Raw genomic sequence first — 13,505 nt, 5'->3', positions numbered from 1 at the left:
CTGAATTAACTTGTTTAGCAGCTAATGACCAACTCCCGAATCAAATAACATTCTGTCTTTACAAATTATGCTAAACAGGGAAATGCAATAGCTGATGTACAAGAGCTAAATTCAGATTGAATTCTGAACTTGCATACAAACATATTAACAATACACAGAACTCAAAAGAACATTTCGACTGAAATTCAAAATTGAACAAAGAGCAACAAATGCAGGAGCATTGTCAGTATTGACACTGCCCTGATCTTAATGTTCAAAAATCAACATACATAACACCTATTTGATGAACTTACTGTTTTGCAAACAAACATGATTTAATTTACGATATTAATCAACTGACTATCTACAATGATTGTCAACAAACAGTCTATAAAAATAGAAACAGATTGTTTCAATCAGTGTTATCATAAACGAGAATTCATAATATAACTAATCGACGAACTTAATCGAGTCGATTACACACATTGTAAACAATCACAAACAACAGAAACAATTCACACTTTGATCAAGTAAGCGGGACAGAATAACAGAATTAATCAAACAAAATATGAAAAATTAACAGGTTATTGAAACAAACAAAAATACATACAGAATATGCAAACAGAAATAGAAAAGTACCTCTGAATTTTAATCAGACTCGAACTCAACTCGGCTTCGGATTTTTGTTTGAAATCAAACAGACCTTAGTCGAAGTATTTTCCACTGAAAATACTTCGACTAAGGTCGATTGAACCTCAATCTTTACTCAATCTGAACAGAATCCGAAAGTTTGGTATTTTTAGGGTTCTTAAAAATTTGATTTGGGATTTAACCATTTCTGGTCAGATTCGAGGAGAACCAAACATGATACAAGGGTGAGGGTAGCCTAGGGGTCATTTGGTGTCAGCTTAAAACAAATCTGAGTTTGTTCTTGTTTGGTCCGAATCTTCAAAAGAAGATTCGAGAAGCTCGGAACTGATTCGAGCCAAACAAACAATAGATCCATACTCAGGGTGACTAGGGGAAGCTATGGTGTCGATTTGGGACTGTTAGGTTTAGATCAAGTTTTCAGGCCAACCTTCGATTTAAGATTCGAAGGGTTGGGGCCTGATTCGAAGGAATCTAAGGTCATATTCGTGTAGAGGATGTTCAGGGGGTTCTGGGGTGTTAAGGTGGAGACCGGCGACGTTGATGCCGCCATGTTTCAGGCGAAGGGGAATAGGGGCGGCTAGGTTTAGGGATTTGGTTTGGAACGATGATGAACAGGAGCGGAGAGGGGGGGTGTTTAGTTAGGGGGCCGGGGTAAGGATTATGGGTTTATATAAGGGAATGGTGGGTGGATATTGACCGTTGGATTAGGCAGGATGGACGGCTGAGATCTATTCACTTAACCAAACAGTGTCGTTTTGTTTAAGTTAGGGGGACGGGTTGAAACGGGTATTGGATCGGGTAAAGGTCTCGGGTTAGGGTGATGAAATCTTGGCCGTTGGATGGACTTAATCCAACGGCCCCTGAGAAGCTACGACCAAACGCTGTCGTTTTGGCTTGTCTGGATTGGACCGGTCTTGGGGCTACCTGGATTGGGCTGTGGGGGTAATTTAATTTGGGCCTGGATTTAAATCCAGGTCCGATTTTGTATATATATATATTTTTTCATTTTTTTTTAATTTAAATTCTAATTGTAATTATAAAACAATTTTAACTTCACAAAAATATATTAATTACTCTATAACAATTATTTAACACATAGACAAAACATCAATCATACAGTGAAACATTTAAAATAGAACCAATGCATATTTTTGTGATTTTATTTAAATTATCTCTTAAATGCATAATTAAATCCTATATGCATGCAATATGTATTTTATTTTATTTTTTCATTTTATTATGACAATGTAAATACTTACGGACATAACACAAATATTTAACACCACGCAAATTCAAAAATTACACAGTAAAAGAAATTTATTTTATTTTTTGATTTATTTTGGAGTAGTTTTTCGTAAGGCAAAAATCACGTGCTCACAGCTGCCCCTCTTTGTGCGGAAACTCGAAGAGTTTTCGTGCAAAGATAAAGTGAGCGGATACGAGCGATTTTCGGATCCCTCGGAGCTAATTGCATGAAACCAGATTTTGCCCAGTTTTGATTTCCTTCTTCGCGAACGCGAAGAGACCATCGCGTTCGCGTAGAAGGAGTTGGGCTGGGAGGGGAATGCACTTTGTGTTCGCGATATCTATTCCGCGTTCGCGAAGGTCTGGATCAGTGACCTTCGCATTCGCGTGAGGCCACTCGCATTCGCGTAAAGTAGAGTAGTTGGGTCGGGCCAGCTTCGCATTCGCGATGAAGGGCCTTCAGAGGGCCTGAGCCTATGGCCTTCGCGAACGCGAGGCCTTGTGACGTTCGCGATGAAGGGGGCAGTTGGACAATAAGTTTAAAATTGGGACTTAGGCTTATTTGGGGTAATTTATTGTATCCTTGGACGATTTGGGAGCATCCAAAGAGGGGATTTCAACCTAGAATTTGTGAGGTAAGTTGCTCCTACTTAAAGTGAGTTTAATACTTGGTTTTTGGGTAGATTAACACACCAAGATTAGTGAAAATTATGGGATTAGAGTAAAACTTAGGGTTTTGATAAAAATAAGATTTAACCATGAAATTTTTTATGGAATGGAGTAAAAATCATATATTCTTGATCCTTAGGTTATGGATAAAAACTTTCTTCAAAAATTTCCAAAATTCGGGCACGTGGGCCCGGGGATAAATTTTAGGAATCTTGTAATTTGGGTTGGGGATTTACTATAATAGTTGTGATATGGACTTTTAAGCCTATATTGATTAGTTTTTATGTTATTTGGATAGTTTCGGAGTGTTTGGCACCAATTTGAGAGTTTGGGCATAAGCTTAGGCCGGAAAGTAGACCGTGGAGCAAGGTAAGTCTCCTTTCTAATCTTGTATGAGGGAATTGTCCCTATAGGAGAAATAATTAAATACTTATCACTAATTGCGTGGGCTACGTACGCACGAAGTGATGGGAGTCCGTGCATAGCTACTATTTTGCTTAAGTCCGGATAGTTTAGGACCCAAAAGCATGCTTTAGTTGCCATATTTGTAACACTATTGTTAAATTAGATTATATGAATCATATTGAACTTGGAAAATGAATTTCTAAAAAAGTTAAACATTATTTTCTTGATCGTTAAAGACAGTTTGACATTACTGTGGATAACTGCTTTCCTGATAAATTATTGATTAACTGCTTGATATGTTTATCTGTGTTTGACCGCGTCACATGTATGATTCGCGATCGGGGTAATAGATGCATCTATGGTCCGTGTCGTTCGACCCTCCGGCAGTGCACACTTTACTTTATGTTGAATTGGGCCGTACGACCTCGACATTATTTGCGCATGTTATATGCTTGGTACTTTCTGAGGTTTGAACTGTTTTAAATGCCTTGAAACATAGATTGTTAACTGAAATATTATCTATGAAAGAACCTGTTACCAACTGTTATTATTCCATGACATCCATGCTTAGCATAACACTTAATTTATGTTATTATTGATCCTAGTAAGTGCCAAGTCGACCCCTCGTCACTACTGCTTCGAGGTTAGACTGGATACTTACTAGATACATATTGTTTATGTACTCATACTACGCTTCTGTACTTAAATGCACAGGATCTGAGGCAGTTACATCTAACTACCAGTCCGGCGCACGTTCCTGACATTTGACCGAGATTCCACGGTGAGTTGCCCCCTTTGAGCCATTCAGCAGCTTGCCGGAGTCTCTTCTTTTGTTATTACTGTCTATTCTGTTCAGGCGGTAGGATATTTACATTCTTTTGTATATTCTACTAGCTGCCCTAATACTTGTGACAGTAGTTCCTGGCACACACATTAGTAGTATCATTTTGGGTTGTATTTCTATTGTTATGAAATTGTTAATCGTCGACTGTTTTAAATATAAGTTAAGTGAATGTTGGGATGTTTAATAAAGTAATTGAGAACTCACTAGTTGTTAGGGTTGGCTTGCCTAACTACGGTGTTGGGCGTCATCACGACCTAAAATGGAATTTGGATCGTGACAAAAGGGTCATGTACGCATTCTCGCGTCTCGATGCCTTTAAATTTATAATAATTATGTTTTAACCACGTGTACATTCCGTATCTTGGTTTAATATCTAACTTCAAAGGAATACCTTGTGTGCATACTGTATCTAGATCAAAATAATTAATAAAATATAATAAATTAAATAAAGGGGTAATGGACAAGTCATAATCAATTAAATACAAGAATAGACAAAAAATTGATTTAGGTCTTACATTAGTCAATAGAGCGACCGTGCTAGAACCACGAGACTCGAGGGGTGCCTTACACCTTCCCCTTGATCAACAGAATTCCTTACCCAGTCTTCTGTTTTCGTAGACCATAAATTAGGAGTCAAACCTTCCTTTTGATAAGGGATTCAAGATAAAAGGTGACTTAGAACACCAAAACTCAATTCTAAGTGGCGACTCCAAATAAATAATCCCTTTTCAAAACGTCACTTCAATTGGAAAAACTCTTCTAACTCAACCTCGTAATAGGGTTGTGGGGAAAAAAAAGAGGTGTGACACTTTAGGGAATTCATCGACTTTGGTGATGATAGATATTGGTGCCAATAATCTTCATAGCAATACTCCTACAGAATTTGGAAATCTTATTATTTTGAAATAAATATATCTTTGTTCAAACAAGATATCAGATTAAATTCCTAGTTATGTCTGCAATATTTCTGGTTTAGAAAAGATTGCACTTACTGTCTATGTTGCGCGAACTCTCCAAAGTGTTGTTGTAGCCGTGTCGGATCCTCCAAAAATACACTAATTTTGAAGGATCCGACACGTACCCAGCAACATCTTTGGAGAGTCGGAGCAACATAACTTACTGTTAATGAGCTCTCTGGAACTCTACCTTCTAACATCGGTCATAACTTTCCAAATCTTGATGGCCTTTATCTTGGATTAAACCAGTTTAGTGGGAAAATTCCTTGCTTCATTTCCAATATCTCCAAGCTCATTTATGATTTACCTTGATCTTGGCCGCAAATCGCAATCTTGGAAACTTACAGCAGCTTCAAGTGATTAACTTGCAAGATAATCAATTGACAAATGATCCTTCTACAGGGGAATTAATTAGATTTCCTTTCTTCGTTGTCGACCTGCAAGCACATAAAGCGTATACAAACAGCATATAATGCATTTGGTGGAAATTTTACAAAGTCCTTAGCTTTCAGCATATATTGACAGGTTCATCGCATTTGGAAATGGCATCAGAGGTGAAATCCCTATTGAAATCAGTAAGTTGAGTAACTTGTTGTGGTTAAGCCTTCGAGGGAACGAATTGATTGGTTCAATTCCTCAAGAAATGGGAAACATGAGAAAATTGCAAACGTTGGGATTTTCTTCAAATAAAATTAATGGAACCATACCCGAAAGCTTATGCAATACGGAGGTCTTATATAGTAAAATTGAATTGAGTGAAAATCAGCTTTCTGGGGAAATACCAAGTTGTTTAGGGAATCTTTCTTCTTTAAGAGAAGTTTATTTACATTCAAATGCATTGAGTTCCAATATTCCACCAACTTTTTGGAGTAATAGAGGTAGTATACCAGGTCTAAGTTTGACCTCCAATTTTGTTAATGGTTCTTTGCCTTTAGGAATAGGAAGTTTAAGAAGTCGAAGCAATTTAAATTTATCAAGAAATCAATTCTCAGGACAAATTCCGAGCTCAATAGGACAGCTACAGAATTTGGTCAATCTTTCATTGTCAATGAATATATCTGAAGTTCGTGTACCTGAATCATTTGCAGACTTGGTTACTCTTGAAAACTTGGATATATCCGGAAATAACCTTCCGGAATGATCCCATTGGTAAGTTTCCAAATGGAGGACCTTTCGCAAATTTGACAGCTAAATCTTTAACTTTTGTTCCTATATCAGTTTCACTAGCATTAATAGGTATAACCATTTTCGTTTTGGTTGCTAAAGTACCGAGAGAGAAGTATACTTACGGTGGTCTTTGCATTGTGTTTCAAAGTACACTAAAGGAGTTTAGCTTAGTTCTTGAACAAGGTTCCGAGAGTAGCTGAACTGCTGATTTGATTCTTATACTTAGTAGTATACCACTATGACCTTCAAAGCAGTAGATATATACTTAACAACAATAGATTTGCAAAGGTTAGACTTATAGCTGTAACATGGTCAGTGACGGAGTCAAAATTTTTGTTAAGGATATCAAAATATATAAAAGTAAGCATACCAGGAAATTAAGGGGATTCAATACATAATAAATATACATATATTATTTTTTTACCTACCTACACAGTTTATTTTTCGGCAAAGGGTATCATTTGACACCTCTTCCTATAAGGTGGCTCTGCCAGAGCCACTAGCCACCGAACATGACAAACTGCATTCTTCAGTTCTCTGGTTATTGCTATAAGGTGGCTCTGCCAGAGCCACTAGCCACCGAACATGACAAACTGCATTCTTCAGTTCTCTGGTTATTGCTAGTACTCCCTCCATTATAATTTGTGAACCTATTTAATTGGACATAGAGTTTAAGAAAAAATAAAAAAATTTGAAATTTGTGATCCTAAACAAGTCAAAAAAAATCCTGATTATAAAAGCTTCTCATTAAAGTTGAAATTGAAAGTTTAAGCTTAAATATTTCCAAATTTAGAAAGGTTCACTCTTTCTGGAACGAACCAAAAAAGAAATAGATTAAAATAAATTGAGACGGAGGTAGTAATATTTATTCATTGTGGTGATAGCGAGTAGTAAATAGTATTTCAGTTTGTTCACTGTCCCGATAGAAAAAATAATTGCACTCAAGATATCTACATAATCGTATTCTATATATTTATCTCCCATTATTTTATATTAAATGAGGTACTTTACTTTTTAGTATGTTTCAAAATAAATGACACATTTTTAAATTTGAAAATAATTCAATTTTAAACTCTTACATTTTATTCCTTTACCCTTAATGAAAAACTTTTATAGCCACACAAATGTATAACCCCATAAATATTTACCCCTTAAACTTTTAAAATCACAAATTTCAAAAATATTTTTTTTTTTTAAACTTCGTGCGTAGTCAAACTAATTCATATAATGTTAAACAACGGATAGCAATCACAGACTGAAAAGTAGCATTTCACTTGCATTAAACACAAGATATAGCATACTGACACATTTTTCCATTCATCATACTTATAAAACATAGTAGTAGATAACCTAAAGACAGAAAAGCAAAAGATCGCCGCTCCTAGATCAAACATCAAAACAGAGAACTTCCATTCCCAAGTCCAGAAAACAGAGTAATTAATAACTACTGCTATATCTCATCCAATTTTAACCTCGATAGTTTTGGGTTTCTTAGGCTCAGGTGGCGGCAACTTCTGGACAGTCACAGTCAAAACCCCATCTTGACAAACAGCAGAAATCGCATCAGTATTTGCATTCTCCGGCAGTGTAAATTTCCTCATGAATTTTCCAATCCTTCTCTCCATTCTAATATACTTAGCCCCTTCTTTCTCTTCTTCTCTCTTCCTTTCTCCACTGATCAGCAGCACGTTGTCATCTTCCACCTGCACCTTAATATCTCCGGATTTCAACCCTGGCATGTCCACAACGAAAACATAGGAATTAGGGTATTCCTTCACGTCGGCTGGTGTTGCAGCCATTGCCTTAGCGTCACGTACATAGTTCCTTGATGGGGCATTGACGGACTTGTCGGAATCTTCACCGGCGGCGTCCATAAGGTGCTGGAGAGTGTGGAACAGTGGTGTGTCAATTCCCATTAGCCTGAAATCCATTCTCCTCTTCTTGGTTGACTTGGTTCCAATGATCCTGGGATTTTTTTGGATGTGGAATTTTGTGAGTTTTAGAATTGAATTGCTGGGGATGTTGAGGGAAGAATGAAGATTGGGTGATTAAATAGTGGAAACAGGGAAGCTTCTGGAGAGAAATAGAAGAGGAAGGTGGCAAGTTTCTAGGAGTTTCTGTTTAGACGTTGTCCATGTTCTACATTCGTCTAGAATGTGGTCGAGTTACATGTCGTTCAAATTGCTAGCATGTAATGTATTTTACATTTTTACTCCTCTCCATTTGGGCTCTTTTTTTATTTGTCTTTTAACTTTTACCTCTATTCATTTGTCGTGCAAAAATTATTTATATAACCATATCACGTGAAAATAATTATTTTATAAATATTTATAGTAGATTAATTAATTTATTATTATAATATATTAAAACACACTGATCATTAAAATTATCTTTACCTAACAGTGCAGATAACTTAAATATTTTTTTTGTTTTGCTATATAAAAGCAACATTTTGGACAGGGATGCGTAAGTTTCAAACAAGGTTTGATGGAAAGTGAAGTGAGACTCAAATAGCAAAATATGTTAGGAAATTCACATAGATATCTTAGGCTATTCTCCTAGGAACTTAGATCATTGTTGGGATAACTTACTATCAACCATACAACAAGTTCACAAGTTTCTCCTTCGAGCAATGAACCATCCTCCCATACACCATATGTCCATATCTAGCGTGAGACGAATACGATAGCGCATGCTCTAGCTAGCAGTGGAAGAAATAGTACATGGGCCTCCCATGAATAAGAACTCGGGCATCAATATCGAGGAAACAAATTGTCAATGCCCAGTGCATATCGAAATGGCAGAGGCACAAGAAACGATACTATACATCGGGAAAATGGTATCATGACGTCACTCTGAATCGATGCGACTATAAGAGACGACTCGCAAAGTGCCACGTAGCCATCACGTTTGAAACGTTACTATTCAACATACTCGCCTAAATTTCTAATCGTGATTAACAAAGTCCGCTCATCAAGATCGTCCAGAGTCGACCTTAATAAGCGAAGGGACTAACTGTATATGTCAAAATCTGCCTCAAGGAAATTTAACATGAAGAGGTATTACGAAAAGTAATTTGGTCGAGGTCACCTAGTACATAATTTTCATAGCCGGGCAGCCAATGATGGCCTAGGTCAAATGTTAGGAGCAATAGCAACATCTAATTTTGTAATATGATATTTTAGGAGAACTGTACTTATACTTTTAGGATTGATTAGGGGTATGTCCATATAAGTAGATAGAGAGATAAGGTGAAAGACATGTAATATTGTCTGATAAGAACACTCTTTGAAAAGCTGACTCTCTCTAGATAAAATACAAACATTACCTTTGTAAAGATATTCGATTGTCTATTATTCACACTTATCTATCAGATTCGAGAAAGGTCCCAATATTCTATTATTTATCTATCATTAATCTTTGTCAGAAGAAGGAATTATCCACCCCATTCAATATTAGGTAAATTCTTCTCCTTATTTACTTTAATGTCATTTAATGCTATTTATTACTTGATAGTCCATCATCGTTAATTATGTCTAGACATGGAATGCACACCATATTTAATCTCCTCTCACTGCTGTCATTTATAGATCTGAGGTTGTTATCTTTAATTCCTCATGACACAAAATTAATTAGTTTAACGAAGGGTTTGCAATTTTTTGGTCAAACATAGACATAAAAGAGTTCAGATAAAAAGAAATTGCATTCTCCATATTGAGATAATTGCACTTATGCATTGGATAGGAACATGGGAAATATTAAAGACAAACAGAGGGAAAGACCACCACTCCTAGATCTCTACCATTTTATTACCATCAAAACAGAGCATTTCCCAATCCCATGTCCAGAAAACAGAGTAATTATTAACTACTCTAATATCTCATGCAATTTTGACCTCGATAGTTTTGGGTTTCTTGGGCTCTGGAGGAGGCAACTTCTGGACAGTAACAGTCAAGACCCCGTCTTGACAAACAGCAGAAATGGCATCAGTATTCGCATTCTCCGGCAGAGAAAATTTCCTCATGAATTTTCCAATCCTTCTCTCCATTCTAATATACTTAGCCCCTTCTTTCTCTTCTTCTCTCTTCCTTTCTCCACTGATCAGCAGCACGTTGTCATCTTCCACCTGCACCTTAATATCTCCGGATTTCAACCCTGGCATGTCCACAACGAAAACATAGGAATTAGGGTATTCCTTCACGTCGGCTGGTGTTGCAGCCATTGCCTTAGCGTCACGTACATAGTTCCTTGATGGGGCGTTGACGGACTTGTCGGAATCTTCACCGGCGGCGTCCATAAGGTGCTGGAGAGTGTGGAACAGTGGTGTGTCAATTCCACTTATCTATCAGATTCGATTGTAAAGATATTCGATTGTCTATTATTCACACTTATCTATCAGATTCGAGAAAGGTCCCAATATTCTATTATTTATCTATCATTAATCTTTGTCAGAAGAAGGAATTATCCACCCCATTCAATATTAGGTAAATTCTTCTCCTTATTTACTTTAATGTCATTTAATGCTATTTATTGCGTGATAGTCTATCATCGTTAATTATGTCTAGACATGGAATGCACACCATATTTAATCTCCTCTCACTGCTGTCATTTATAGATCTGAGGTTGTTATCTTTAATTCCTCATGACACAAAATTAATTAGTTTAACGAAGGGTTTGCAATTTTTTGGTCAAACATAGACATAAAGGAGTTCAGATAAAAAGAAATTGCATTCTCCATATTGAGATAATTGCACTTATGCATTGGATAGGAACAATTGCACTCTCTATATTGATAGTAGTCGAAGAAAATAAACTAGATAGTAGTAGCATCTCCCCTGCAGTAAATAAGAAGAGATGGCACACCTAGACATTTAGTTCTTCACATTTCATCATACTTCAAAAAACATGGGAAATATTAAAGACAAACAGAGGGAAAGACCACCACTCCTAGATCTCTACCATTTTATTACCATCAAAACAGAGCATTTCCCAATCCCATGTCCAGAAAACAGAGAAATTATTAACTACTCTAATATCTCATGCAATTTTGACCTCGATAGTTTTGGGTTTCTTGGGCTCTGGAGGAGGCAACTTCTGGACAGTAACAGTCAAGACCCCGTCTTGACAAATAGCAGAAATGGCATCAGTATTCGCATTCTCCGGCAGAGAAAATTTCCTCATGAATTTTCCAATCCTTCTCTCCATTCTAATATACTTAGCCCCTTCTTTCTCTTCTTCTCTCTTCCTTTCTCCACTGATCAGCAACACGTTGTCATCTTCCACCTGCACCTTAATATCTCCGGATTTCAACCCTGGCATGTCCACAACGAAAACATAGGAATTAGGGTATTCCTTCACGTCGGCTGGTGTTGCAGCCATTGCCTTAGCGTCACGTACATAGTTCCTTGATGGGGCGTTGACGGACTTGTCGGAATCTTCACCGGCGGCGTCCATAAGGTGCTGGAGAGTGTGGAACAATGGTGTGTCAATTCCACTTATCTATCAGATTAGATTGTAAAGATATTCGATTGTCTATTATTCACACTTATCTATCAGATTCGAGAAAGGTCCCAATATTCTATTATTTATCTATCATTAATCTTTGTCAGAAGAAGGAATTATCCACATCATTCAATATTAGGTAAATTCTTCTCCTTATTTACTTTAATGTCATTTAATGCTATTTATTGCTTGATAGTCCATCATCGTTAATTATGTCTAGACATGGAATGCACACCATATTTAATCTCCTCTTTCTCCTTATTTACTTTAATGTCATTTAATGCTATTTATTACTTGATAGTCCATCATCGTTAATTATGTCTAGACATGGAATGCACACCATATTTAATCTCATCTCACTGCTGTCATTTATAGATCTGAGGTTGTTATCTTTAATTCCTCATGACACAAAATTAATTAGTTTAACGAAGGGTTTGCAATTTTTTGGTCAAACATAGACATAAAGGAGTTCAGATAAAAAGAAATTGCATTCTCCATATTGAGATAATTGCACTTATGCATTGGATAGGAACAATTGCACTCTTTATATTGATAGTAGTCGAAGAAACAAAACTAGATAGTAGTAGCATCTCCCCTGCAGTAAACAAGAAGAGATGGCACACCTAGACATTTAGTTCTTCACATTTCATCATACTTCAAAAAACATGGGAAATATTAAAGACAAACAGAGGGAAAGACCACCACTCCTAGATCTCTACCATTTTATTACCATCAAAACAGAGCATTTCCCAATCCCATGTCGAGAAAACAGAGTAATTATTAACTACTCTAATATCTCATGCAATTTTGACCTCGATAGTTTTGGGTTTCTTGGGCTCTGGAGGAGGCAACTTCTGGACAGTAACAGTCAAGACCCCGTCTTGACAAACAGCAGAAATGGCATCAGTATTCGCATTCTCCGGCAGAGAAAATTTCCTCATGAATTTTCCAATCCTTCTCTCCATTCTAATATACTTAGCCCCTTCTTTCTCTTCTTCTCTCTTCCTTTCTCCACTGATCAGCAGCACGTTGTCATCTTCCACCTGCACCTTAATATCTCCGGATTTCAACCCTGGCATGTCCACAACGAAAACATAGGAATTAGGGTATTCCTTCACGTCGGCTGGTGTTGCAGCCATTGCCTTAGCGTCACGTACATAGTTCCTTGATGGGGCGTTGACGGACTTGTCGGAATCTTCACCGGCGGCGTCCATAAGGTGCTGGAGAGTGTGGAACAGTGGTGTGTCAATTCCCATTAGCCTGAAATCCATCTTCCTCTTCTTGGTTGAATTGGTTTCAATTTTGAGATACTTTTGAATGTAGGATTTTGATTTGCTGTATTTTAACTAGGTTTTCGTTTTGGATTGCAGAGAATGATGGCAGAAGTTGGGGTGATTATATAGAGGAAAGGTAGAAGCTTCTGGAAGGAAATAGAAGCACAAGGTTGGATGGTTCTTTTCTTCTTCAAGTTGTACATGTTCTACACTTGTCTAGAACCTTGTTAATCGTTAGATGTACAGTATAGTACCCTATTTTTCCTTTTTTTAGGTCTAAAGGTGTGGTATTTTTTATTACTCCTGAATATTTGGCCGCCGTGTTTCAGCATTTATTTATCCGAAAGGGTTCAAAATGCCCCTAAATTATTGAAAAAGGTTTAAAAATACTCTTCATCCATCTATTGAGCTAAAAATTTCCTTCTATCTACTTTTTTGGTTCACTTATGCCCTTTGATCGTAATGTCAATGTTAAATTAAAAATAATTATTATTCTTTTTGTAAAATTTAAAAAATAAATATTTTACAAAATATTTTCATTTTTTTAAACTAACGCACTAATAGTCCCCTAATTTAGTAAAGTCTTCTTTTTCAGTTTTTATAAAAAACAATTTAGTTTTTACAAAAAAATATTTTTTTTCATTTTTTTCAATTTTTTAAAAGCATTTTTTTGTAAAAACTGAAAAAAAATTGTAAAAATATGTTTTTAATAAAATATTTTTTTTTCATTTTTTTCAGTTTTTAAAGCATTTCGTTTTATTTTCGTTTTTCATTTTTTGTTAAAGAAAAAATATTTTCGTTTTTTTAAATAAA

The 13,505-nt window shown here is 36.3% G+C and overlaps 4 protein-coding genes across 4 annotated transcripts; all 4 read right to left on the bottom strand.

The window, feature by feature from the left end:
- Positions 1-7,169: 7,169 nt before the first annotated feature.
- LOC104211476 (17.3 kDa class II heat shock protein-like) lies at positions 7,170-8,017 on the bottom strand. The gene has a single exon (XM_009760536.2). It carries the CDS (start codon positions 7,845-7,847, stop codon positions 7,374-7,376), a length of 474 nt encoding a protein of 157 aa, XP_009758838.1. The 5' UTR covers positions 7,848-8,017; the 3' UTR covers positions 7,170-7,373.
- Positions 8,018-9,796: 1,779 nt separating this feature from the next.
- Positions 9,797-10,525, bottom strand: LOC138875183 (17.3 kDa class II heat shock protein-like). The gene is made up of 2 exons (XM_070154007.1): positions 10,517-10,525; positions 9,797-10,258 (listed from the first exon to the last, which is right to left on the bottom strand). Exons 1-2 carry the CDS (start codon positions 10,523-10,525, stop codon positions 9,797-9,799), a joined length of 471 nt encoding a protein of 156 aa, XP_070010108.1.
- A 428-nt stretch (positions 10,526-10,953) lies between these two features.
- Positions 10,954-11,724, bottom strand: LOC138875182 (17.3 kDa class II heat shock protein-like). The gene is made up of 2 exons (XM_070154006.1): positions 11,713-11,724; positions 10,954-11,415 (listed from the first exon to the last, which is right to left on the bottom strand). Exons 1-2 carry the CDS (start codon positions 11,722-11,724, stop codon positions 10,954-10,956), a joined length of 474 nt encoding a protein of 157 aa, XP_070010107.1.
- Positions 11,725-12,215: 491 nt separating this feature from the next.
- On the bottom strand, positions 12,216-12,713 carry LOC138876491 (17.3 kDa class II heat shock protein-like). Its single transcript, XM_070155527.1, has one exon. The coding sequence runs from the start codon at positions 12,687-12,689 to the stop codon at positions 12,216-12,218; it is 474 nt and encodes a 157-aa protein (XP_070011628.1). The 5' UTR covers positions 12,690-12,713.
- Between the last annotated feature and the right edge of the window lie 792 nt (positions 12,714-13,505).

This window comes from Nicotiana sylvestris, chromosome 8 (assembly GCF_000393655.2).
Source record: "Nicotiana sylvestris chromosome 8, ASM39365v2, whole genome shotgun sequence".
Lineage (NCBI taxonomy): Eukaryota > Viridiplantae > Streptophyta > Magnoliopsida > Solanales > Solanaceae > Nicotiana > Nicotiana sylvestris.
The sequence above is the reverse complement of the archived record's forward strand: the minus strand, read 5'-3'. Positions and strand labels throughout refer to the sequence as shown.